This window comes from Muscardinus avellanarius, assembly GCF_963383645.1.
Source record: "Muscardinus avellanarius genome assembly, chromosome: 11".
Classification (NCBI taxonomy): Eukaryota; Metazoa; Chordata; class Mammalia; order Rodentia; family Gliridae; genus Muscardinus; species Muscardinus avellanarius.
Genome location: NC_137797.1, coordinates 75,334,847 through 75,361,847, shown reverse-complemented (window position 1 = coordinate 75,361,847; position 27,001 = coordinate 75,334,847). Strand labels below are relative to the sequence as shown.

Below are 27,001 nucleotides of genomic sequence, written 5' to 3'. Positions count from 1 at the left end.
TTTATTTTATGCCTAGAAAGTTCTCAGATTCCTAAGTCATAAAATAAACTTTGGATTCCTTTAGTAATTTAATATTTTAACATCTTATGCATCCATAATTTACTTTGATATGTAAATGAGGTATAAATCTAAATTAAGTTACAAACTGCCAATTTATTGGCAATTTTATCTTTTTCTCAGACATTTGAATTAGTACTCCTATCATATATTAAATTCCAGTATATGCATTGTCTTTTTCTGGATTATTTGTTATATCATTGGTCTCTATCCTTACCATACCATCACCATATATATATATATATATATATATATTTAAAAATTGTGCCTGCTGATTTCTCTTTGAAAGTGCTTTTTATTATTTATTTGAGTACCTATTATGTACTAGGTACTGTCCTAGATTTTGAAATTAGAGTGATATATAAATTAGATTTGGTACCTGCAAGGATTTTTTTTTTTTTTATTTCTAAAGATCCCAAAGAAAAGCATATTGAGATTTTAATAGTAATTGTTTTCAATGAGTAATGTTTTTTGTTTTTTATATTGAATGTTTTTCCAGTATTGAATCTTTGCAAGAAATAGGTTTGAGTTTTGGTATATAGTCTTTTTTTTCTCGATTAGAGCTTTTAGCAATTTATTTACATGAATTCTATAGCTTTGTTCAGCTTATTGCTAGATATTCTTATTTTATTGTTGTCATAAATGATCTTAATTTCCATTACATTTTTTATATTTAAACCTGTGTTTCAACTTCTTATCCAGTTATGTCTAATGTTACCAGTTGTATAATATCATCCATATCCTTTTAACTAATAGATTTGGAGGGAGAAGGATACTAGAAATTGAGCCCAGGAGACTTCTACTTCCAAACTACATACCCTGCCCTTGTTTTTATTTTGAAACAAGATCTCACTAAGTTTCCTACTTGTTGGCAGTAAACCTGTGATCCTCCTATCTCAGCCTCTCAAGTACTGAAATTACAGGCTTGTGCCACCAGGCACGACACTTAATAGACATTTTAAGAATGTTTTATATAAAAACTGAGCAGATAGTGTATAGTTCCCATCTGCTTCCTCTTCCTTGCATACAGTTTGCATTATTATTATTAACATCTTACACTAGTGTGGTACATGTTTTACAATTGACAAGCCAATGTGGATACAGTATTACTAAAGACAGTTCTAGGGATTTTTTCTATGGGTATAAATTATCTTTGTAGCCGGGCTTCTTGGCGATTGCTTGTAATCCCAGCATTTGGAGACCCTCCACAATTTAGACCTTGTTTCAAAAATAAAGTTAAAGGGAAAAATAGGATGGGGGCTGTATCTTGGAGGTAGAATGCCCCTGGGTTCCATCCCCAGTACCGAAAAAAACAAAATGTGTGGGGATGGCCTTTCATAACTCATTTTTCTTTTTTTTGGTGGTACTGGGGGTGAAACCCAGAGGCTTTCTACCTCCGAGCTATACTCCCAGACCCATTTTATATTTTATATTGAAATAGGATCTCACTAAGTTGCTGAGAGCCTAAGTAGCTGAGGCTGGCTTCGAACCCTTGCGATCCTCCTGTCTCAGCCTCCCAAGTGCGGGGATTACAAGCATGTGCCACCACGCCTAGCCATAACTCATTTTTATCTCTGAATAATATTCCACTGTATGCATGTACCACAGTCTTTTTTTAATCTGTTAAACATTAAGTGATATCTTGGTTGCTTCCAGTTATTATCAATTATAAATTAAAACGGGATAAGCATTTATCTGATGGTTTTGTATGTAAATAAGTTTTCAACTCATTTCCACAAACACCTGGGATTGCAGTTGCTGGATTATATGTTATGATTAGCCTTGAACAAAACAGTTAAACTATCTTCCAATGTGGCTGTACTATTTTGTATTCCCATCAGCAGTGAGAACTCCTATAGTTTCACATCCTCACAGAATTTGGTATTATCAGTATTTAATATTTTAGCCATTTATTTCTTACATGTAATCTATTTTTATTTTTTCCCTCTCTACTCCTCATATACAATATTGAGATGATGTTTCCTTGGTACATGATATTGAGATTGGCACTGGTAATTTCACATATGTACATAATGCCAGTAGAGGTGTTTGTTTACTTTATTAACCCCCCAACCACTATCATCCTCCATCGCTCCGCTAGAGTTTCTCCTCCATTATCCAAAGTTCCTCTTGTGTCCTAATTACTCCCTAGCCACTGCATATGAGAGAAAATATATGACCGAATGTGATTGGCTAATATCATTTAACGTAATGTTCTCCAGGTCCATCTATTTTTCTACAAATGATATAATTTTGTTCTTTATTGTTGAGTATAATTCCCTTGTGTGGATAGTCCACAATTTTATAATCCATTCATCTGTTAATGGAATTGTGCTGGTATAAACATGGACATGTATGTACCATACTATTTTGATTTCAGTACCTTTGAAAAGAAACCCTGGAATGGTATAGCTGGATCATATGGTGGATCCATTCCCAGTTTTCTGAGGATTTCCCATAATGATCTCATAGTAGCTGCACTAATTTACAATCCCACCAACAGTATATATGAGTTTATATTTCCCCATATCCTCATCAACATTTATTGCTATTTGAATTTCTGGTGATTGCCATTCTAATTGGAGTTAGAGGGAATCCAGTGTAGTTTTGATTTATGTATCTCATTGCTAGTGATGTTGAAAAATTTTTGATATTATATTTATTGACCATTTGTATTTCTTCTTTGTTAAGTAAATATGTTTAGTTCATTTGCCTGTTTCTTATTTGGGTTTTTTTCAGGGTAAAGTCCTTTACATTCTTTGTTATTCTAGATACTAGTACTCTATCAGAGGAATCACTGGCAAATATCTTCTCCCATTCTTTAGGCTCTTTCTTTAGACTATTGATTTCCTATGCTGAACAAAAACTTTTTAATGCCATCCCATTTATTGATTCTTGTTTTAATTTCTTGAGTCTTGGGGGTCTTATTGAAGTTTCTACCAATTTCTGTATCTTGGAGTGTTGGTCCTATGGCCTCCACTAGTAATTTTAGAGTCTCTTTAATTTACACATCTTTGGTACATCTTGAGTTAGCTCTTGTGCAGAGTAAAAAGTTGGGGTTTTATTTCATTTTTCTGCAGTTGGTAGTTTCCTCAATACCACTTGTTGAAAAACTTGTCTTTTCTTTAACATATGTTTTGGCACTTTTGTTGAAAATCAATTGGCTATAGTGTATGGATGTGTTTATGTATCTTCTATTCTGTTCCATTAGTCTGTCTGTTTTTGTTCCACTACCATGCTATTTTCATTACTAAAGCTTTATAGTATAATTTGAAGTTAGGTCTTGTGATACTACCTGCATGGTTTTTATTGCTAAGAATTACTTTGGCTATTGGTTATAATGGGTCTTTTGTTTTTCCATATTAATTTTAAGACTATTTTTCTAGTTCTATGAAGAGATAACATTGGTATATTAATAAGAATTTCATTGAATCTATAGATCACTATTGATAGTATGGCCATTTTTGACAATATTTGTACTCCCTATCCAAGAACATGGGAAATCTTTCCATCGTCTAAGATCTTCAATTTTTTTACTGGTTTATAATTTTCACTGTAAAGGTCTTTAGCCTCCTTGGTTAGGTTTATTTCTAGGTATTTTGTTTCATATTTTTCTTTTTTGGATTATTTTGAATGAAATTGTTTTTCACATTTCTTTTTTACATGGTTGGTGTGTAGAAAAGCTACTGATTCTTGTAGATTATTATCTCCTGCTACTCAGCAGAATTTGTTAATCAGCTCTATAAGTCTTTAGGCTGAGGTGTTTTTTTTTGGTGGGGGGGCATCTTCTAAGTATATCATCATGTCATCTGCATATAGAAATAACTTCAGTTCTTTTTCTATTTTTATTCCTTTGGTTTTGTTTTCTTCCCTTACCACTCTGGTTAGAATTTTGATTGGTATATTAAAAAGAATGATGGTAGTACTTCTCTTATTCCTGATTTTAAAAGAAATGTTTGCAGTTCTTCCCCATTCAATATTATATTGACAGATGGTTTACTGTATTGCCTTTATGATTTTGAGGTAAGTCACTTCTGCTCTGATTTTTATAGTGTTGGATTTTGTCAGATGCTTTTTCAGTAATTGTTTAAATGATCACGTGACCTTTTAACCTTAGTTCTACTCATGTGATAATTACATGTATTGATTTGTGTATGTTGAACCAGGTTTGCGTCCCTGAAATTAAATCAACTTAATCATGTTGTACAATTTTCTTGATACTGTTTTGTTTTGTTTTGTTTTGGGGTTTTTTTTTTTTTTTTTTTTTTTGGTGGTATTGGGGTTCCTGGAAACCCTTTTACCTCCGGGCTATACTTCCAGACCTATTTTATATTTTTGTTTGGAAACAAGGTCTCTTAAGCCAGCAAGGCTGGCTTCTAACCAGTGTGATCCTCCTATCTCCACCTTCCAAACACAGGGATTACAAGCGTGCACCACCGCGCCCGGCTTGATACTGTTTTGAATGCATGTTACTAGTATTTTTTTTAATTTTCGCATCTATGTTCATCAAGGATATTAGGCTGTAATTTTCTTTTTTTGAGGTATTTTTATTTGGTTTTTGTGTTAAGGTGATACTGGCCTTATAGAAGGAATTTGGAAGAATTCCATCTCTTCGGATTTCACAGAATAATTTGTGAAATATTTGGTTTACTTCAACTATAATGGTTTTATAGAATTTAGTAGTAAATCCATTTGGATCTGCACTTTCTTTTTTTTAATTTTTTATTGGTGTGCACTTTCTTTTTGATGGAAGGCTTTTTGTATGATTTCCAGTTTATTTAAGTATGAAGTTTCAAGAGTTTCTGGCCAGGCGTGGTGGCGCATGCTTGTAAACCCTGTGCTTGGGCGGCTGAGACAGGAGGATTGCACAGGTTCAAAGCCAGCCTCAGCTACTTAGTGAGGCTCTCAGCAACTTAGTGAGACCCTGTTTCCAAATAAAATAGAAAATAGGTCTGGGAGTATAGTCCAGAGGTAGAAAGCCCCTGGGTTTCCCAGTACCACCAAAATAAAAACAAACAAACAAAATAGAGTTTCTGATGAGCCTCTATTTCTCTACTATCTATACAGATGTCCTGTTTCTTTTCTTATTTTAGTAATATGGGTCAGGTTTTTTTCCTCATTTAGTTAGGTTGGCTAAGGGTTTATCATTCTTGTTTATTTTTCAGAAAAAAACATTTACTGTTTGTTTTGTATTTTTTTTATGTTGTGGTTCGTATTGCATTGATTTCTGTTCTGATTTTAATTCCTGCCTACTGCTGGCTTTGGGATTAGTGTGTTCATGTTTTTCACAGGTTTTAGGGTATATCATTAGGTTGTTTATTTGGTGACTTTCTGTTTTTCTCGTGAGCACACAATACTATAAATTCTCCTCTTAAAACCACTTTCAAAGTTTCTCATAGCTGGGCATACTGGTGCATGCTTGTAATACCAGTACTTGGGAGGCTGAAACAAGAGGATTTTGCAGGTTTTAAGCCAGCCTCAGCTACTTAGTGTTAGACTCTCAGCAACTTAGTGAGACCCTGTTTACAAATAAAATATAATATAGGTCTGGGGTATAGGCTGGAGGTAGAAGGCCCCTGGGTTCCATCCCCAGTACCAGAAAAAAAAATGAAAAGTATAGTATAGCTCTTGATGTGTTATATCTCTGTTTTCATTTAATTTTAGGATTTTTTAAGTTTTTTCTCTTATTTTCTCTATTATTCACTTCTCATTCAAAGGTTTATCATTCAGTCTACATGTATTTATATAATTTATTTGATCTTCCTGTTGTTGCTTTCTATTTTGATTCCATGAGGATCTGAAAAGATGAACAGAATTTTATATTTTTTAAAATTTGCTAGTACTTGAGCTGAGCATGGTGGCACTTGGGAGGCTGAGACAGGTAGATCACACAGTTTCAAAGCCAGCCTCAGGTACTTAGGCTCTCAGCCACTTAGTGAGACTCTGTTTCCAAATAAAGCATAAAATAGGTCTAGGAATATAGCCCAGAGGTAGAAAAAGCCCCTGGGTTCCACCCCCAGTACCCCCCCCCCCAAAAAAAAAATGCTAGTACTTGTTTTGCAGCTAAGAATATGACTATTTTTGAAAAGTGCCTATCAGCAGCCTAGAATATGTATTCAGGTGTTGTTAAATGAAATATCCTTTATATGTCTTTTACCATTTGGTTTATAGTGTTCTTTAAGTCTAAAGAGTTCATACTAATCTTTTTCTGAAAGATTCATCTAGTGATATGAGTAGTGGTTAAAAGTCTCACAGTATTATTGTGTTTGTATCTGTCTGAGGCTTAATGTCCTGAAAATTTTGTTTTATAAAAGTGGACATGCCTATATTGGGGCTTAAATATTTTTTATCATTATATCTTCTTGATGAATTGTTCCTTTTATCTGTAAGAAATTACCCATTTTCTCTCTTCTGATAAGTTTTGGTTTAAACTCTGCTTTATTGGATATGAGATTGACTACCCCTGCTTGTTTTCAGTTTCCATTTCTATCTTTTGCCATCCTTTGACCTTTAGCTTATGAATATCTTTGCCAATAAGGTGAATTTCTTGCAAGTAGCATAACTGAATTATAATGTTTAATCAATATTACCAATCTATACTATTTATTTATTTATTTATGTTTTGCAGAACTGGGGATGGAACCCAGAGGCATTCTGCTTCCAAGCCACACCCCAGCCCTATCGTTATCTTTTATTTTGAAACAGGGTCTCAATGAGTTGCAAAGGGCCTCACTAAGTAGCTGAGCCTGTCCATGAACCATGATCCTCCTGTCTCAACCTCCCTAAAGCTAGGTTTACAAGTATGCATCACTATACCCAGCCAATCTATGCCTTTTAATTGGTGAGTTTAAACTATTGACGTTCAGTGTTATTACTGAGAGATTATTTTTCTTTCCTATCATTTTGAGTTATATTTTCTGTTTGATACAGTGTTACTTCTCCTTCACTTCTTTGTTCATCTGGTGTTCCTTGCTTCTCTGGTTTTGGTATGGATGTTGGCTGTTTTGATAGGCATGTTCATTTTCACTGTTGTTTTAATTAATGATTCTGAGCCAGGTGTGTTGAAGCACCCTGTTTCAAAATAAAGAGTATAAAATAGGGCTCAGGGTATAGCAGCTCAGAGTTCTGTAGAATGCCCCTGGGTTCTATCCCTAGTACCTCAAAAAAAAAATTATATATATATATATATATATATATATATATATATATATATATATATATTTTAGTGATTCTGTAATGACATGTGATGCTGCATATTTTTTTATTTGCTCAATTGCCACCTTTTTGTATTCTTTGATTGGGTATATATTCAGATCTTTAACCCATGTTTTAAATTGGGTTGCTTATTTGTGGAGAGCTTTTCTTTGTATGTATATGTAGGTGGGGTGTAGATACTAGGGATTTAACCTCGGGGCATTCTACCCTCAAGCTATAGCCCTGGCCATATTTTAATTTAAATTTTGAAACAGAGTCTAAGGAGCTAAAGACTTCTCTAAATTGCTGAAGTTGGCCTTGAACTTGCAATTCTACTGTCTCGTTTTCTCTAGAACAGATTACAGGTATGTGTCACCATCCCAAGCTGATGAGAGTATTTCATGAGTGGTATTGCTTGTATCTTTTGATAGACTCCTATAGTTTTTCTTTTCTCATTTGTGGATAAGATCACATCTATTAATTTTTTACTTTTGAGTCCGCCTTTTTTATACCTGGAGTAAATCACACTTGGTTGTGGTATACAGGTCTTTTTATACATTGTTTAATATGGTTTGCTGATATTTTTATTGAGGATATTCACATCTGTATTCAAGAGAGATTTTGGCTATAGTTTTCCTGTAATGGCACAGTGAACAAAATATTGGACAAGTATAACTTAAGAAGAAGAAAATTTTATTTAGTTCACAGTTTAAAATGTTTTGAAGATAGCCGGGCATGGTGGCACACACCTGTAATCACAATACTTGGGAGGCTGAGACCCAGGAGTATTGTAGGTTCAAGAACAGCATCAGCAAGTAGTAAGAATCTCATCAACCTAGGAAGACCCTGTTTCAAAATAAAAATAAAATAGGGCTGGGAGTGTAGCTCAGAGATAATAAGCCCCTGGGCTCAATCTCTAGTACCAAAACAAAAAAGTACCCAAACAAACAAACAAACAAACCAAAAAAAAAAAAAAAAAATAAGGCCAGTCTTCATGTGATGACCTGGTAAGAATTTTGAAGGTACAGTTCGCAAAAGTTAAGAGATTGGCCCAGGCTTTTTAACTCTCAAGACAGTTCATGCTAGGTTTCCCACAATTTGTTAGTACTGGTTAGTATTTCCGTGAATTACCAATTGCAGCAGTAGGCTGTAATTCTCTGTGGTCCCCTGTGTCTCTAGCTTTTGAGGTGGCAGTTTCCCTTGTGACTTTAGTTTTCTGATAAATCCAGGAGTTCCCACCATACATGCATACACTGGGGGTTAAACCCAGGGTCTTGTACATGCCAGGCAAGAACTCTGCCCCTGAGCTACAGCCCCGGCCCTTTTTATTTTATTTAGAAACAGGGTCTCTAAGTTGCCCAGGCTGGCCTTGAACTTCAACTCTTTCTGCCTCAGTAGCTGGGATTACTGGCATATGCCAAACTGAACTTAATGTTCAGTTTGTTCATTTTGTTTCATGTTATAAGGATGGAAGTCATGACTTCCAAGTTCTATGGAGTGAGTGTGTGTGCGTGCACGCACATGTGTTACTAGAGATTAAACCCAGGGACATTCTACCTCTGAACTATACCCTAGCCCTATTTTCTTTTATTTATTTGTTTATTTATCTATTTATTGGTGGTACTAGGGTGGAACCCAGGGGCTTTCTACTTCTGGGCTATACTCCCAGACCTATTTTATACTTTATTTGGAAACAGGGTCTCACTAAGTTGCTAAGAGCCTCACTCAATACCTGAAGCTGGTTTTGAACCTGTGCGATCTTCCTGTCTCGGCCTCCCAAACGCTGGGATTACAAGTGTGCACCACCACGCCCAGCTTACTTTTTACTTTGAAACAAGGTCTTGCTAAGTGCTGAGGCTGAGATTGAACCTGCACCTGCAGTCCTCCTTTTTCTGCCTCCCAAGTACTGGGATTATAGGCATGTACCACTATGCCCATTTTGTTTGAAAAGCAGATTCTGCTGGTATAAAAAGTCTGTGTGTGCATTTGTGCCTGCATATGTGTGTGTGTTTGTGTGTATTATTGGGAACTGGACTTAGGAACATTTTACCTCTAACCTGTACCCTAGCCCTTTTTATTTTTTATTTTGAAACAGAATTTCACTAAGAAACCACATACTGGCCTCAAACCTGTAATCCCTTCATCTCAGACTCCCAAGCACTGGGATTATATGCATGTGCCACTATGCCAGACTAATAAACAACATTTTAAGACCGTTTTTTAAGGATATGTTTCTGTCATATATCTCTAGTTAATAACTGGTAAATATAAAACTTATTTCCCTTTGAGTATAACATAATCTATATTGTGTTAATATTTAGAAGTATATCACTAAAGGTCAAATCAGGAATATAAAGGATCTTGAATTACTCTAATGAGCATTTCCAGTGTGACTTTTACTTGGTACTAGTAAATTGATATTCCCTGACCACCCAGGAATCTACTCAAGTGAAATTGAGGTTCATACTGCTGGGTTCCTGTTGAACCTTACACATTGCAGTTCCAAAAAACATCAACTTCAGCCGGGCATGGTGGTGAATGTCTGTAATCGCAGCACTTCGGAGGCTGAGACAGGAGGATCACAGGTTTGAAGCCAGCCTCAGCAACTTCATGAGACTCTCAGAAACTTGGTGAGACCCTGTTTCCAAATAAAAAAATAAAATGGGCTAGGGATATAGCTTTGAGGTAGAATATCCTGAGTTCAGTCCCCAGCACCAGAAGAAAACAAATAATCAACTTCATTACTTTTTGCAAAGTATAAAAAAACCTTAGAATTTGTATTCTCATCAATATTTCTTTCACACATTGAATACCAAAGATTCTAATTACTTAAAGATGTTACTAGATGCTAAAAGGTTATATAGACCATGAGATTTGCCATATTCTATTCTTTTAAGGTTTTTTTCTATGTTAAAAATTTAAAATGAGATGGGCATGGTGTCCCATACTTGTAATCCCAGTACTTGGGATGCTAAGACAGGAGAATCATGCAGGTTCTAAGTCAGCCTCAGCTCGTTAGTAAGATTCTCATCTACTTAGTAAGAACCTGTTTCCAAACAAAATATAAAATAGGTCTGGGAGTTCTATCCCCAGTACCACACATAAATAAATAAATAAATAAATAAATAAATAAATAAATAAATAAATAAATAAATAAATAAATAAATAAATATCAGCCAGCCAGCCAGCCAAGTGTGGTGGCATACTTTTGTAATCCCAGTACTTGGGAGGCTGAGACAGGAGGATCACAGGTTTGCAGCCAACCTCAGCTACTTAGGCCCTCTCAATTTAGTGAAACTCTGTTTCAAAATAAAGAATTAAAAAAAAAAAAAAACAGTGCTAGGGGAATAACTTGGAGGTAGAATGTCCCTGGGTTCAACCCCCAATACCACAAAAATAAATAAATGTTTGAGGAAAAAATTTCCTTGGGTGAGAATATCACATGTAGTTTACCAATCACCCTTACTTATTTATTCCTTGGAAAACTGTGCACAGAATAAGGAAAATTATGTACCAGTGCTAGTAGTCTCTTAAAACAGTATTTTTTCAGAATTTATTTGCCAGCATTAAAAAATTATTGTATTATATATGCTCTGTAGTAAAGTGTATCTTAGTTCTTAACCTAGCAGTAAATGTATTGCATATTGGCCAAGTAAACAGTATTATGTAAGCTATGGTAGGGAAATAAAATCTTTAGTGTTAGACATATGTGGTTTCAAATTCCAGCTCTGACACTTACTCTGTGGTTCTGGGAAAGTTATTTTGTGAAAGCACATTTCCTCGACTGTTTAAATAGGGATTTTGGTTTTGTTTTGTTTTTGTTTTATGCTGGACTGAACCCAGGGGCATTCTACCTATGAACTATACCAGCCCTTTTTATTTTTTATTTTGAGACAGGATCTGGTTAAATTGCTGAGGATAGCCTTGAGCCTATGATCCCTCTGTCCCAGCTTAAATGAGGGTAATTTTACTTTCTTCATAGAACAATTATGAAAACCAAATAAGATGATTTATGTGAATATGTTGGCTATATAAGTTTGGAGTGAGCAAAATTTTGAGTAGGAAGGTAGTTAATGGTGTATGCAGCTTCTTCAAAAACAAAGTGAAATGATATACTGCCGTTCTTTTCAGAAAATCAAGCAAATATTCATTCTAGAATTTATTTGCATCATTTATTTATCTCATGCTTTATTTATCTCATTTAAAACAGATACATATTTGGGAGGCTGAGACAGGAAGATGTCAGGTTCATGTCCAGCTTCAGCAATTGATGAGGCTTTCCACAACTTAGTGAAACCCTGTTTCAAGATAAAATAGGCTACAAATGTAGCTCAGAGTTAAACTGCCACTGGGCTCAATCCCCAGTATCACACACATAAAAAAATAAAACACAAAACACATATATCACCATTTATTTTTATCCTTCAAACCTGTGTTTAGTTTATTATGAATATTATCCATAATAATAATATTATTATTATGTCTGTTTACGTTCAGTAGTTTTTTCAAACATGAACTGTTATTTCAGCCTAATCATATTTTTATGGAGGGTACATACTTTAAAAGTGTATTTAAGATGGACGTGGTGGCGCACAGTTGTAATCTCAGCATTTGGGAGGCAGAAACAGGAGGATCGCAGTTTAGCTATTTAGTGAGGCTTTTTGCAACTCAGTGAGACCCTGTTTCAAAATAAAGAATAAGACTGGTGGTGTAGCTCAAAGGTAAAATGCCTCTCCGGGTTTCATCCCCAATATGGCAAAAAAGGAAAAAAGGGTATTTAAGTAAGATTTCTGAGAATTCATATATATCTCTCCCCCCCCTCCCCCCAGTACTGGGGATGGAACCCAGGGGCATTGTACCTCCGAGCTACACCTTCATCCCTTTATTTCTTAGTCTTTTTAGTTCTGAAACAGGGTCTCACTGAGTTGCAAAGGGCTTCACTAAGTAGCTGAGGCTGACCATGAACCATGATCCTCTGGTCTCTGCCTCCTGAATGCTGGGATTACAAGCTTGTGCCACCACGCCTTGCAATTTTTATATTTTGATATGTGAACTAAGTGACTGATTTATAGACCAATGGGAATTGGTGCTGGAAGATTAAAGAACAAATACAGAAATCCTTTCTTCTGGTAATGGAAAGGAGAGGAGATAAAGCTGTCTTCCATCTGAACCCTCTTCCTATATCGGGATATTTCCCACCATTTATTTATTTATTTATTTATTTATTTATTTTTGGTGGTACTGGTAATGGTAACCAGGGGCCTTCTACCTCCGGGCTACACTTCCAGACCTATTTTTTTTTTTTTTTTTTTGAAATAGGGTCTCCTAAGCCAGCTAAGGCTGGCTTCGAACTTGCCCGATCCTCCTGTCTCAGCCTCCCAAGCTCGGGGATTACGAGCGAGCGTGCGCCACCACACCCGGCTCACAATTTTAATTTTAAGAGCTGTCTTTCCTCTGAACCCTCTTATAATTGGGATATTTCCCACAATTTAAATTTTACTAGAAGTCAACATCCATCTCCATTCAAAGGCCAGGAAAGGCCAAATACTTGCTTCTCCCTTCTCCCATTCCATTCAGAAGCATTCCAGTCACTTATTCCCCCTGTCACTTTGAACCTGGACTATGGCAAAAAGCTAAGATTGGAGAATTCATTCCTATAACAACAGCAACATTTAGTTTCTACAAATACCACTGCTAATTTAGACTTTTTTATTTTGGAATTTTAAATTCTGGGGTGTGTGTGTGTGTTACTGGGGATTGAACCCAGGGGCATTTTACCTCTGAGCTACACCCTCTCACTCTTTTATTTTGAAACAGGGTCTTGCTAGGTTGCTGGTGTGTGTGTGTGTGTGTGTGTGTGTGTGTGTGTGTGTGTGTGTGTGTTTTACTGGGGATTGAACCCAGGGGCATTTTACCTCTGAGCTACACCCTCTCACTCTTTTATTTTGAAACAGGGTCTTGCTATGTTGCTAATAGTCTCATATGCTGTTAACACTGTCCTCAAACCTGCAATCCTCCTGTCTCAGCCTCCCAATTACTGATATTATAGGTGTGTTCCACTAGGAACTTTTACATCTGCATTCAATAAAATTTGTTTAGTCTCTCACCAAGGGTTTTGTTATAGGATTTTTTTTTCTCCTACATTTTAGCAGTGTGTTAGTAAATTTTTTTGTGTGTGTGGATCTGGGGATGGAAACCAGGGGCATTCTACCTCTGAGCTACACCCCCTGCCCTATTTTTTATTTTTGTTTGTTTGTTTGGTGGTACTGGGGTTCCTGGAAACCCTTCTACTTCCGGGCTATACTCCCAGACCTATTTTATATTTTTATTTGGAAACAGGGTCTCCTAAGCCAGCTGAGGCTGGCTTCGAACCAACACGATCCTCCTGTCTCTGCCTCCCAAGCGCCGAGATTACAAGCATGCAACACCACGCCCGGCTTATTCTTTATTTTGAAACAGGTTCTCACTAAGTTTAGAGGACCTCACTAAGTAGCTGAGGCTGTTTGTGAACCACGATTCTCTGTCTCAGCCCCCCGAATGCTGGGATTACAAGCGTGTGCCACCACGCCCAGCTTGTTAGTAAATTTTATTTGAGTATAAAGTAATGCATGCCATCGCTGTTTCTTTTGCCAGAAAATATTGTCTATAAAACAATTAGATATAATGGGTTGAAGTAAAAGTTTGGTTTTTTTGTTTTTGTTTTTGTTTTTGTTTTTTTGCAGTACTGGAGATGGAACCCAGGGGCATTCTACCTCCAAGCTACACCCCCAGCCCTGTTTTTTATTCTCTATTTTGAAACAGGGTCTCACCAAGTTTCAAAGGGCTTTACTAAGTAGCCAAGGCTGCCTGCAAACTGCAATTCTCCTGTCCCAGCCTCCCAAATGCTGGGATTACAACTGTGTGTGCCACCACACCTGGCTAAAAGTTAATTTTTCTAAAACCAATAATTTAGCTTTTTCTACTAAAGTATATTTGTAGTCTAGTTTTGTGTTTTTGAACTGGGGTCCTATTGTGTTGCCTAGGCTGGTCTCAAACTCTCATAGGTTTTAGCAGTCCTTCTGTCCCAACATTCTGATACACTGAGACTACTGGCATACACCTCTGTGCCACTCATATATTGTAGATATTTAAATGTATAGTCTTCTGTGTACATGTATTAATATTTGTGTGTATCCTTTAAGTTAGAACATTCCTACAAAAAAATCTTTTGCATACTTATTTCAAAAAGGTGGGTGTTTTTTTTGTTTTGTTTTGTTTTGATTGTTTTTACAGCAAGTTAAAGCTATTAAGAAGGACATGTAAGGTGTGGTGGCACATTCCAGTACTTGGGAGACTGAGACAGAAATCACAGGCAGCCCCAGCAACTTACTGAGGCCCTGTTTCAACATTTAAAATAGAGCTAGGAGTGTAACTCAGAGATAGAATACGCCTGGGTTCAATCCCTAGCAACACACACACACACACACACACACACACACACACACACACACACTCAGTTAGGCATAGTGGTATAAAATCTGTAATCTCAATACTTTGGAGGCTGAGACAGGAGAATATCAGATCCAAGCCAGTGTGCCATAACTTAGAAGATCCTATTTCAAAATAAAAAAAATAAAAGAAAGCTAAGTATGGTGGTGCAAACTTGATCCCAGTACTTGGTAGGCTGAGACAAGAGAATCACAGGTTCATGGCCAGTCTCAGCTGTGTGTGTGTGTGTTTCTTTTTGCGGAACTTGTGATTTAACCCTGAGGCATTCTATCTCCAAGTTACACCCCTAGCCCGATGTTTTATTTATTTGGAAAGGGAGTGTCAGTAGGTTTCTGAAAACCTGGCTAAATTGCTGAGGCTGGCTTTGAACTTGACATTTTCCTATCTCAGCTTCCCTTCCAAGTACTAGGATTATAAGCATGCACCACTTTGCCCAGCCATGTTGAAATATATTTATAAATATTTATTCCCAGCACTTGGGAGGCTGAGACAGGAGGATTGCACAGGTTCGAAGCTAGCCTCAGCTACTTAGTGAGGCTCTCAGCAACTTAATGAGACCCTGTTTCCAAATAAAATATAAAAATAGGTCTTGGAGTATAGCCTTAAGGTAGAAAGCCTCTGGGTTCCACCCCTAGTACCACCAAAAAAAAAAAAAAAAAAATTATATACATAGGTGTGTCAACAAACTTTTAAAAAATAACCTCAAAGTAATAGGAAACTTGTGTTTTATTTACTTGTTAGGTGTTTACAACACTTAAGAAATTGTTTGGTGATAAAAAAAAAAAGTGATGGAATCAGTCATAGTATAAAGTGGTTGTCAGCTTTATTTTAGTTTAGATAGTAAGCAATTGATTCTTAATTGGCTGCTTAGCATGGATAGAATCAGTAAATTTATACTTGATAGCCTAATATAAATTTGTATGTAGTTGAACTAAACAATTTTTAATTAGAACAAAAAAAGAAATTTGGCTGAAGGGAATTCAGTGAAAAAATAGAAGTTAATTCTGAATTTTTAGATCCAATTATGTATTTGTTCGCTTATTTATTTATTTATTTATTTATTTATTTATTTATTTGCGGGAACCCAGGGTATTCTACCTCCAAGCTATACACCCAGCCCTATTTTTTATTCTTTGTTTGAAACGAGGTCTCACTGAGTTGCAAAGGGCCTAAGTAATTGAGGCTGTTTGTGTACCCGGATCCTCCTGTCTCAGCCTCCCAAATGCTGAGATTACAAGCATGCACTACCACGCCCAGCTTAGATCCAATTATTTAGATAATAAGCAGAGGACAGGCCATCATAAACTGTATTGATAATGTAACAAAAAATAATACACCTTTGAAAATTTGCCAGCGGAGCCGGGCATGGTGGCGCAGCTGGTATTCTCAGCATTTAGGAGGCTGAGACCAGAGGATCCGGTTTCTCCGCCAGCCACAGCTACTTAGTGAAGCCCTTTTCAACTCAGTGAGACCTTGTTTCAAAATAAAGAATAACTATGCCGGGCGTGGTGGCGCACGCTTGTAATCCCCGCGCTTGGGAGGCAGAGACAGGAGGATCGCGCAGGTTCAAAGCCAGCCCCGCGCACTGGCTTAGGAGACCCTGTTTCCAAATTTAAAAAAAATGTAAAAATAGGTCTGGGAGTGTAGCCCGGAGGTAGAAGGGCTTCCAGGAACCCCAGTACCACCAAAAAAAAACCAAAAACAAAAACAAAAACAAAATAAAGAATAACTGTCCTTTAGCCATTATTCATCCTCTTTCTCCTGGATCTTAGTCAGAAGCAGCTGTTTCTAGAATAAATGCTTTTACTAGACTCTACTGTATTCCTTCAAATATTTTTCCATCTTTTCCATTTTCTTATCTTTTCTTCTCCATTAAAATCTTGCATATAGCCAGGTGTGGTAGTGCTTATACTTGTAAGAAGATCCAGGTTCATGGCCAGCCTCAGCTACTTAAGTGAGGCCCTCCACAACTTACTGAGATCCTGTTTCAAAATAAAGAATTAAAAAATCAGATGTGTGTGGTGGCCCACGCTTGTAATCAAGCATTCGGGAGGCTGAGACCGGAGAATCATGGTTCGCAGACAGCCTCAGCTACTTAATGAGGCCCTCTGCAACTTAGTGAGACCCTGTTTCAAAATAAAAGAGTAAAAATAGGGTGGGGGGTGTGGTTCGGAGATCAAATGCCCCTGGGTTCCAGACCCGCAAAAAAAAAAAAAAAAAAAAGAAAAAAGAAATAGAATAAAAAAATCAGTCTAGGAGAGGTGTAGCTTGGAGCAACAAAAATCCTACACTTAAGAATATATATGCTACTCTTAACTGGTAAGACTGAGTCAAAATGAAAAATAAAAAGGGATGGGGTGAATCTTAGAAGTAGCATGCCTCTGGTTTAATCCATCCCCAGTACTATAAAATAAATTACTATTTCCTGTTTGTTACTGTAACTGGTATCTGACTTTTTTTTCAGTTGCTGGCAATCTTTCTTCTTCTTTTTTTTTTTTTTTTTTTTTTTTTTTTGTGGTGCTAGGGATTGAAGCCAGGGACATTCTACCTCTGAGCTATACCCCAACTTTATTTTTCATTCATTTTGAAATGGTCTCACTGAGTTGCAAAAGGCTCACTTAAGTAGCTGAGGCTGCCATGAACCTTGATCCTCCTGTCTCATCTCCCAAATGCTGTGATTACAAGCGCGTGCCACTAAACCTGGCTAGCTCTCACTAATTTATGGCCTATAATTTTTCAAATAGTTTTACACAAATAATCAAATTTACCCTCATAACCTGAAAAATAGATTCTCAATAAGTAAAAATGTTCAGAGAAATTTTTTTTGTTCAGAAGTTCCACCTTTTAGAGGCATGTTCATACTGTATATGTAATAAATTATTTATTGTAACAGTTTTTCAGCAGAGAGCAGCAAAGTATTATAAGGAAGAGCATTCTTTTAATTTGTACAAAGGTACTATATTTACAAGATTGGTAAGCAATACATAAACTTGTATCAGTAACTGTCCCTATTTTTGTGTGTATGTGTGGAACTAAGGGTTGAATCCAGGGGCAGTCTACCTCCTAGCTACACTCCCAGCCCTATTTTACTTTTTCCTTTTTGAAACAGGGTCTCACTAAGTTGCCAAGGGCCTTTACTAAGTAGCTGAGGCTGACTTGGAACCTTGGATTCTCCTGTCTCAGCCTCTCAAGTATTGGGATTACAAGGGTGTATCACCACGCCCGGCTTCCTATTTTGTTTTAAAATTGATACATATAGAAAGAAAAACCTGTAGAAGAAAATATACCAATATGTCAGTTGTATGGGAATTGGATTGCAGAGAAATTTTATTTTTATTTGGATACTCTTAAAATTTTTTTCCAGATTCCTTAGATGACCATGTTTTTATCTGGGAGCTGGGGTAAGAAGTAGAGTAAGTGACTGCTGGAAAAGAGTTCTGAGGAAAAAATTTCTAGATGTGATAGTAAGCAGTTAAGCATCCTGCCTCATCTCTTATACTTCCTCCAACCCATCCAATAAAAATATGTAGTGTTTGAAAACTCAGTCTCTGTTTGCTTTACCATGTCTTTAGTTTAACTTTCCAGTATTATATTTAAACGTGTGTGTGTGTGTGTGTGTGTGTGTGTGTGTGTGTGTGTGTGTGTGTGTGTGTTACTGAGGGTTGAAGTCAGGGACATCCCACCTCTGAGCTACACCCCAGCCCTATTATCCCTATTATTATATTTTATTTTGGAACAGGATCTCACTAAGTTGCAGAAGCCCTCACTAAGTATCTGACACCAGCTGCAAACCTGTGTTCCTCCCATTTCAGCCTCCCAAGTACAGGATTACAAGCATGAGTCACCACCCCTATCTATATTTATTGGTTTTTTTGTTTTTGTTTTTGTGGTACTGGGGTTCCTGGAAACCCTTCTACCTCCGGGCTACACTCCCAGACCGATTTTATACTTTTTATTTGGAAACAGGGTCTCTTAAACCAGCAAGGCTGGCTTTGAACCTTCACGATCCTCCAGTCTCTGCCTCACAAGCGCAGGGATTAAAAGCATGCGCCACCACACCTGGCTGTATTAAACTTTTTGTTTTTTTGTTTTTGCAGTACTGGGGGTGGAATCCAGGGGCATTCTACCTCCGAGCAACACCCCCAGCCCTATTTTTTTATTCTTCCTCATTTTGAAGCAGGGTCTCACTCAGTTGCGAAGGGCCTCGCTTAGTAGCTTTGGCTGTCCGCCAACTGCGATCCTTTTGTCTCAGCTTCCGGAATGCCGGGATTATAAGATTGAGCCACAGTGCCTGGTTTAAACTTTTAAAATCTAATTTTCTAACCAGGCATCGTAATACACACCTATAATTTCAGTATTTAGGAGGCTGGACTAGGAAGAGCAGAGGTTTGAGGCCAGCTTCATCAAATTAGCAAGACCCTGTTTCAAATTTAAAAATAAAATATGGATGTGGGTGTAGCCCAGAGGTAGAATGCCCCTGGTTTCAATCCCCACTGCCTCCCAAATCCAGATGATCCATCTAAAGAATTTGGAGACTTTAACTTCACTCCCATATGATCCTTGCAACTAGCTTCAGTTAGATTAAATTAGAACTTCATATTGAACAAATAAAATAAACAATAAATGGCTTCTAAAACAGAGTGTTAAATAGAAAGACTCAGAAGGACAGGGTAGAAGATTGGAGAGACATTGATGTTGTGCAGAAGAATGGTGTATACTAAAGATCTCTGCTATTTTAAATCATACACACAGCAGGGTGTATTGGCACACAGCTGTCATTCATTACATGGGAGGCTGAGACCGGAGGATTGCAGGTTTAAGGCGAGAGTGCAGTAATTTATCAAGATCCTGTTTCAAAATAAAAAGGGCTAGGGTATTCTAGGTTTCCTAGTACTGCCCAAAAAAAACCACACTCAAAAATATTTTTGTATATTTAGTAACTGATTTAAAGAAATACTATCCTTTTTTCCTATGGCTGGTAACTTAATCAGTTCGATATATTAGAAATTAATTTTATTAACTTTCTGCAAATAGTTTAGAAATAGGAATAATTTTGACCAAGCCGGGCTTGGTGGCGCACACTTGTAATCCCCGCACTTGGGAGGCTGAGACAGGACGATCACAAGGGTTCAAAGCCAGCCTCAGCTACTTAGTGAGGCTCTCAGCAACTTAGTGAGAACCTGTTTCCAAATAAAATATAAAAATGGTCTGGGAGTATAGCCCGGAGGTAGAAAGCTTCTGGGTTCCACACCCAGTACCACCAAAAAAAAAAAAAAGAAAGAATTTTGACCAGTGACTAGAAGTACATTTGTTCTTGAATGTGCATATATAAAGGCTTTATACAGTCATCCCTTTATAAGGATACGTTCTGAGAAATGCATCTGTAGGTGATTCCTTCATTATGAAAACATAAAATATGCTTACGTAAACCTAGATGGTATGGCCCATCACACATGTAGGAGTATAATATAACAACAAAAGTTCTAGTAAATATGTAAACCAGTAACAATCTATATGTACTATATAGTTTTAACACTTTATAATTCAGTAATTACTTTCTAGACTGAAATTTATTCTAAAATGTCAGTTATTTCTTGAAGGATATTAATTTGAGATATTATATATATATAATGCACAGTAAAAATAGGTTAAATTTTAAATGTTTATATGATAGCCATAAAATTAAATCTTGATTTATATCATAGACTTTATAAAGATATTGATTGTACAGATAATTAGGTTCCAATTCATAATTGAAACCTTTTTTTTTTTTTGGTGGTACTGGGGATGGAACCCAGAGGCTTTCTACCTCTGGGCTATACTCCCAGACCCTTTTTTATTAATATTTTATTTGGAAACAGGGTCTCACTAAGTTGCTGAAAGCCTCACTAAGTAGCTGAGGCTGGCTTCGAACCTATGCGATCCTCCTGTCTCAGCCTCCCAAGCACGGGGATTACAAGCGTGTGCCACCACACCTGGTTTAATTGAAACCTTTTAATACATCCTTTGCTCTCTGGTTTCTAGTGATGTTTCTCATTGCCATGTTTATGAAGGAGAACAGCATCTGACCCCAGTTCTGTTTTATGTCTTTTGCCACTTAAGATTCAGACATTTATAGTCTTAAGCCCTAGTAGTGAGTAGGATATGATGTTGAAGAAATGAGACATGGCTTCTTAAACATGGAAGGACATACAAAATATGAGTTCAACCAAAAAGCCAGACTGATCAAAATTTATTGAATTTAAATTATTGAAATCTAGTAAATGCTTGAACAATTTCTTAAAGCACAATACAATATATTTCTTTATAAGATAATGTTTTGTTGTCTTTTAAAATGATATTTACAAGCCAGGTATGGTGGGACACGCTTGTAATCCCAACATTCAGGAGGCTGAGACCGGAGGATCGCAGTTCGGGACAGCCTCAGCTACTTAGTGAGGCCCTTTGCAATTCAGTGAGACCTTGTTTCAAAATAAAGAATAAAAAATAGGGCTGGGGTGTCGCTTGGAGGTTGAATGCCCCTGGGTTCCATCCCCAGTACTGCAATAAAAGAAAAAATAAAAATAAAATTATATTTACTTTCAGGAGATTCTTCATTGAAGATATTGAATTAGGAATGAAAGATATTATACTTAAATGAAATAACCAGAAGTATTCATTACGATCAAATGATTCATCTTGGAAATATAAACATTTTAAATATACTTTAGTGAAATAAGTTAGAAATTGCTTTCCCTATTTTGCTCTGTTGATCTATAACTTGAATTGAGGGAGGCTGAGACAGGAGGGTTATAGGTTTGCAACCAGGCTCAGCAACTTAGTGAGGCCCTCTGCAATTTAGTGAGACCCTGTTTCAAAATAAAAAATAAAATAAGGCTGGGGTGTAGCTCAGAGAATTCCCCTGGGTTCCATCCCCAGTACCACACACATATAATACTCATACAAGTATCAGAAAATTTCTACTTTCTTTTGTAGGTGGTTTCAGACACCCTCCCAGGTTTTCTACCATGCAGCTACTGAACATGGAGGAAAAGATGTATATCCAGGGCAGTGTCTTTGGGAAGGTTGTGAGCCTTTTCAGCGACAGAGGTTTTCTTTTATTACCCACTTACAGGTACACTTTCTTAAACTTGTTTCTTTAGTAACTCATCTTGTTGCATGAAAGATCTTGATGTATATTCTTTTATTTCCTTATTTTTCAAAAAGGATAAGCACTGCTCAAAGGATGCCCTGCTTGCAGGACTAAAACAAGATGAACCGGGACAAGCAGGAAATCAAAAAATTTCTACCAAGTAAGGAAAATTAACTTGTTTTCTGTTGTATTTTAAAAATGAACATCAGTAAATTAGGCAAAACACATGAATGATGGACAGTTTCGCATATTGGGAACCTGAAACCTGGGTTCTAGTCCAACTCTACTACTACTCAGCTGTAAGACCCTGTTCAAAGGGCTTTTGTTCTCTAGATATCACTTTTCATATTGACTGCATGGTCTTGGTACTTTGTAGCTCCAACACTTTGATTCTACTTTCTAGAAAAATCATTGGAATGACAGATAATATATAAGAATTTTCTTTTTGGCATGGGGGGAAGGGAGGGAGTGCTAGGGATTACACCCAGGGGCATGCAACCTCTAGGTACACCCCAGCCCTATTTTTATTTTTTATTTTGAAATAGGGCCTAAGTTGCAAAGGCTGGCCACAAACCTGTAATCCTGCTGTCTCAACCTCCCAAGTACTGGTTGAGAAATGCTTTATAAGTTAGAAGTATTAAGCCAAGTGTGGTGGCACAGGCCTATAATCCCATTACTTGAGAGGCTGAGACAGGATTATAGGTTTGTGGCCAATCTTTGAGGCTCTCTGCAACTTAGTGTGACCTTATCCAAAATAAAAGAGTAAAATAGGGCTGGAGTACAACTCAGAAGTAAAATGCCCTGGGTTCCATCCCAGTACCACAAAATTTAAATTAATTAATTAATTAATTAGAAGTACTGTGTATGGTTCTTTGTCTTTCAAGAAAGTAAACATTCATTGAATGATGGCAAGGAAATGTGTGTGTGTGTGTGTGTGTGTGTGTGTGTGTGTGTGTGTGTGTGTGTGTATGTATGTATATATGTATTAAAGAGAAAAAAGGTACTCTATACACATTTGTTTATAATTTAGAAGTTGCTTTTTTTTTTCCCGTTACTGGCATTCTACCTCTGAGCTACACACCCAGCCCTATCTTTTATTCTTTACTTGGAATCGGGGTCTCACTGAGTTGCAGAGGGACAGCTGAGGCTGTCCACGAACCACGATCCTCCTGTCTCAGCCTCCCAAATGCTGGAATTACAAGTGTGTGCCACCATACCCTGCTAAAAGATGCTTTCATATGATCTATATACAGATTTTTTTTAGTAATAGCCCTAATTTACAGATGTGAAAAGAACAAAGTCACATACTAATTCTTGTGTCAGGAGTAGCCTGTTTATTTACTGGTTAGCTGCTGCCTAATGGAGCACATCAGAGTGAGGGCATTTGGATTGGGGCTGTATGTCAGTTGTAGAATACTTGCCAACATGCTTGAGAACCTGAGAAAATCCCCAGTACTGCCAAAAAATAAAAAAAAGATAAAAATAGTGATGTACTTTATCCACTTGTCCAAAGAAGCTACAGTATTTTTATAGTAAAACTGTCTGTGCAGTCCCTCCATTCTATATCTTTCATAGAGAGCTATATTCTATATGGATCCAGGCATGGTGGTATATGCCTATAATCCCAGTACTGAGGAAACTGAGACAGGAGATTCACAAGTTTTAGGCCAGGACCTATTAATTTAGCAAGACCATGTTTTATAATAAAAAAGGGTATGGAGGTGTAGCTCAGAGGTCACACACACACACACACGCACGCACGCACATGCACAAGCACACACACACAGTAAGACCTGGAACTTCACTTTGATACTAAGAATTCCTTTGCCAAGGCTGAAACAATGCATAAATATTAATACTGGATCATGGGACTGTTTTACTCATCTTTTTTCAAAATTTCAAAGTAACCACTCCTACGGTTGGCAGGGTGGTCACCATTGTCAGTTTGTCTGCAGAATTGTGTTAACAGTCTGTCTAATCACTTCAGGCAGCCATCTGTAGGAGGCACGAGCTCAGCTCCACGAGCACAAAAGGCAATTGTGAATCATCCCAGTGCTGCACTCATGGCTCTCAGGAGAGGGTCACGAAACCTCGTCTTTCGAGATTTTACAGTAAGCATACCTGAAAAGCCCATTCATAAAGATGTAAGACTTGTAATACTTAGATCTTTATTCTTTTTTTTTTCTTATATTCTCCTTTCTTTTTAAGGATGAAAAAGAGGGACCAATAACTAAACACATCCGACTAACAGCTGCCTTAATATTAAAAAATATTGGTAAATACTCAGAATGTGGTCGCAGGTAAGTAATCTGTTTTCCATTGTCAAATTTAAAGTATTTTACTTTCACATATGTGTTAAGAAAAGTAGCTCTATTTTATTTACTGTTTTTGTCATCAATTTTGCAAATGTGTTCAAAAGTTTCTGCCAAAGTCAGGTCATCATGATCTCTCAAACGCCAAAAATAAATAGGAGTTGAAACAACCAAAAGGTAGCCTTTTAAAACTGTTTTAAGTTAATTTTAGCAGCCAAAGAAATTACAACAAAATGTTCTAGTAAAGAGGAGACAATACAGGGAAAAGAAAATGCCATGTAGAATCATAATGAAATTCAATTTGACAACTGGAGGTTTGTTTTTTTTTTTTGTTTTTTTTTTGGTGGTACTGGGGTTCCTGGAAGCCTTTCCTCCTCCGGGCTACACTTCCAGACCTATTTTATATTTTTGAAACAGGGTCTCTTAAGCCAGCCCGGCTAGCTTAGAACTTGCGCGATCCTCCTGTCTCTGCCTCCCAAGCGCGGGGATTACAAGCATGCGCCACCACGCCCGGCTGACAACTGGAGTTTTAATGAACCCTTCAAAGTCATAGATACTGCTGATTCACTTTTCTGGGAGCCAGGTGCAGTGGAATACAGCTGTAATCCCAGTACTTGGGAGTCTGAGACATCAGGATTGTAGGTTTGAGGCCAGCCTCACCAACTTAAGGACATCCTGTTTCAAAATAAATTAGGGCTAAGGGTATAGCTCAAAGGTAGATACCCCGTGGATTCACTCCCAGTACCAACACACACGCACAAAAGTTACTTTCTAATAAGTTTTAGCAAAAGAATAGTCAAGATTTGTAGCTCTGTAGAAACTAGAAATAACTCCTTAATCCTTGATAAAGCAAATGTGGAATGTTCTTTTGGTGTCTCCTCTACCTTATTCTTCCATAAAAATTAGCCACTTTTCTTATATTCCTCCCACATCTTCAACTGAGTGACTTCAGGTCCATCTCTGAGAAGTTGTCCTCATGTTCATCTTGCATTCCTGAATCACTCTCTCTCTCCCAGTCTTCCTTTCATGTACTATTTTTTTTCCAGATCTGGGGATGGAACCCAGGGGCATTCAACCTCCGAGCTACACCCCCTGCCCTATTTTTTATTCTTTATTTTGAAACAGGGTCTCACTAAGTTGCAGAGGGCCTCACTATTTTTTTAAAGCATACATCATAGTGAGGTTACATCATAGTGAGGTTAAAAGTGATACAACAGGCCAGGTGTAATGGTGCACACTTGTAATCTCAGTTTTCGGGAGGTTGAGATTGAAGGATCCAGGTTCGCAGCAAGCCTCAGCTACTTAGTGAGGCCCTTTGGAACTCAGTGAAACCCTGTTTCAAAATAAAGAATAAAAAATAGGGCTGAGGGTGTATCTCAGAGGTTGAATGGCCCTGGGTTCCATCCCCAGTACTGCAATAAAATAAAATAAAATAAAAAATAAAAAAAGAATTAAAAAAATAGGGCTAGGGGTATAGCTTGGAAGTGCAATGCCACTGGATTCCATCCCCAGTACCACAAAAAGAAAGAAGAGAAAGGGAAGGAAGGGAGGGAGGGAAAAGAAAATAATAACTTTCGTTTAAAAATCTGAGGACTCCTAGGCCGGGCATGTTAGCGCACGCTTGTAATCCCAGCACTTGGGAGGCTGAGACAGGAAGATTGTGCAGGTTCGAAGCCAGCCTCAGCTACTCAGCCTCTCAGCAACTTAGTGAGACCCTATTTCCTAATAAAATATAAAATAGGTCTGGGGTGTAGCCCAGAGGTAGAAAGCCACTGGGTTCCACCCCAGTACAAATAAATAAATAAATAAATAAATAAATAAATAAATAAATAAATAAATATCTGAGGACTCTTAAAGTTTTCTAGCATCTAGCCTGCATCTAGCCTGCTGTTAAGAGGTCCAGTGGTATACTTTGGTTCCCATTTCTTGGTATGTAATCGATGTGATCCATTTTCCCCCTCTGAAAGCTCTTGCATTCTTCTATTTCTGTATTCTAGTTTCATAATAATAATGTCTTAGGTACCTTTTGTCTACTCAAACATCAGTTATGGGAAAACATTCAGAATCAACATACCAATTTCATTTCCTTTCGATGACTACCCAGTAGAGTATCTGGATGATGACCCATAGGAGGATTGCTAGATCCTATGATAGTTACATTTTTTAATTTTTTAAGGAACCTTTGTACTATTTCCCACAAGATCTGCACAAATATATATTCCTTACAGCAGTGTGCAGGGCTCCCTTTCCTCTACATCCTTACTAGCACTTGTCATCTTTTGTATTTTTGATAAAAACCTTTCTTCGGTGAGGTGGTAGCTTATTATGGTTTTGATTTGCCATTTCCCTGGTAATTAGTGGTATTCTGCATTTGTTCATACATGTGTTAGCCATATGTTTGTCTCCTTTTGAGAAATCTCTATTTATTTATTTGTTTATTCAGGCAGTATACTGGAGATTGAGCCCAGAGCCACACACCTGCCAGGCAGGTGCTTCACCACTAAGCTATATCCCCAGGCCATTTTGAGACAGGGTCTATATAAGTTGCCCTTGCTAGCCTGGAACTTGCAGTTCTCTTGCCTCAACTGCCCATGTTCTGAGATTACAGATGTATGCTGCAACATCCATTTGAGTCTATTGAACTTTGTTGTTACTAAGTTTTAGAGTTCCTTAAATATCCTGGATCTAAACTCCTTATCAGACATAGTTTGCAAATATTTTCTCCCATTCCATAGGTTTCTTTACTCTGATGATTGTTTCCTTGGCTGTGCTAAAGCTTTGTAGTTTAGTATAATACCGTATTTCTACTAAATTTTGC

General features: G+C 37.2%; 1 protein-coding gene across 1 annotated transcript in view; it reads left to right on the top strand.

Moving 5' to 3' along the window:
• The window catches only part of ARID2 (AT-rich interaction domain 2), a gene marked incomplete at both ends in the record, with an annotated part of 187,563 nt that overhangs the window by 158,467 nt on the left and 2,095 nt on the right, over positions 1–27,001 (top strand). Inside the window, 4 exons of the mRNA XM_080705952.1 lie at positions 21,715–21,853; positions 21,946–22,031; positions 23,859–23,982; positions 24,080–24,171. Coding sequence (XP_080562078.1) covers positions 21,715–21,853; positions 21,946–22,031; positions 23,859–23,982; positions 24,080–24,171 — 441 coding nt within the window. The remainder of the gene's footprint in view (positions 1–21,714; positions 21,854–21,945; positions 22,032–23,858; positions 23,983–24,079; positions 24,172–27,001) is intronic.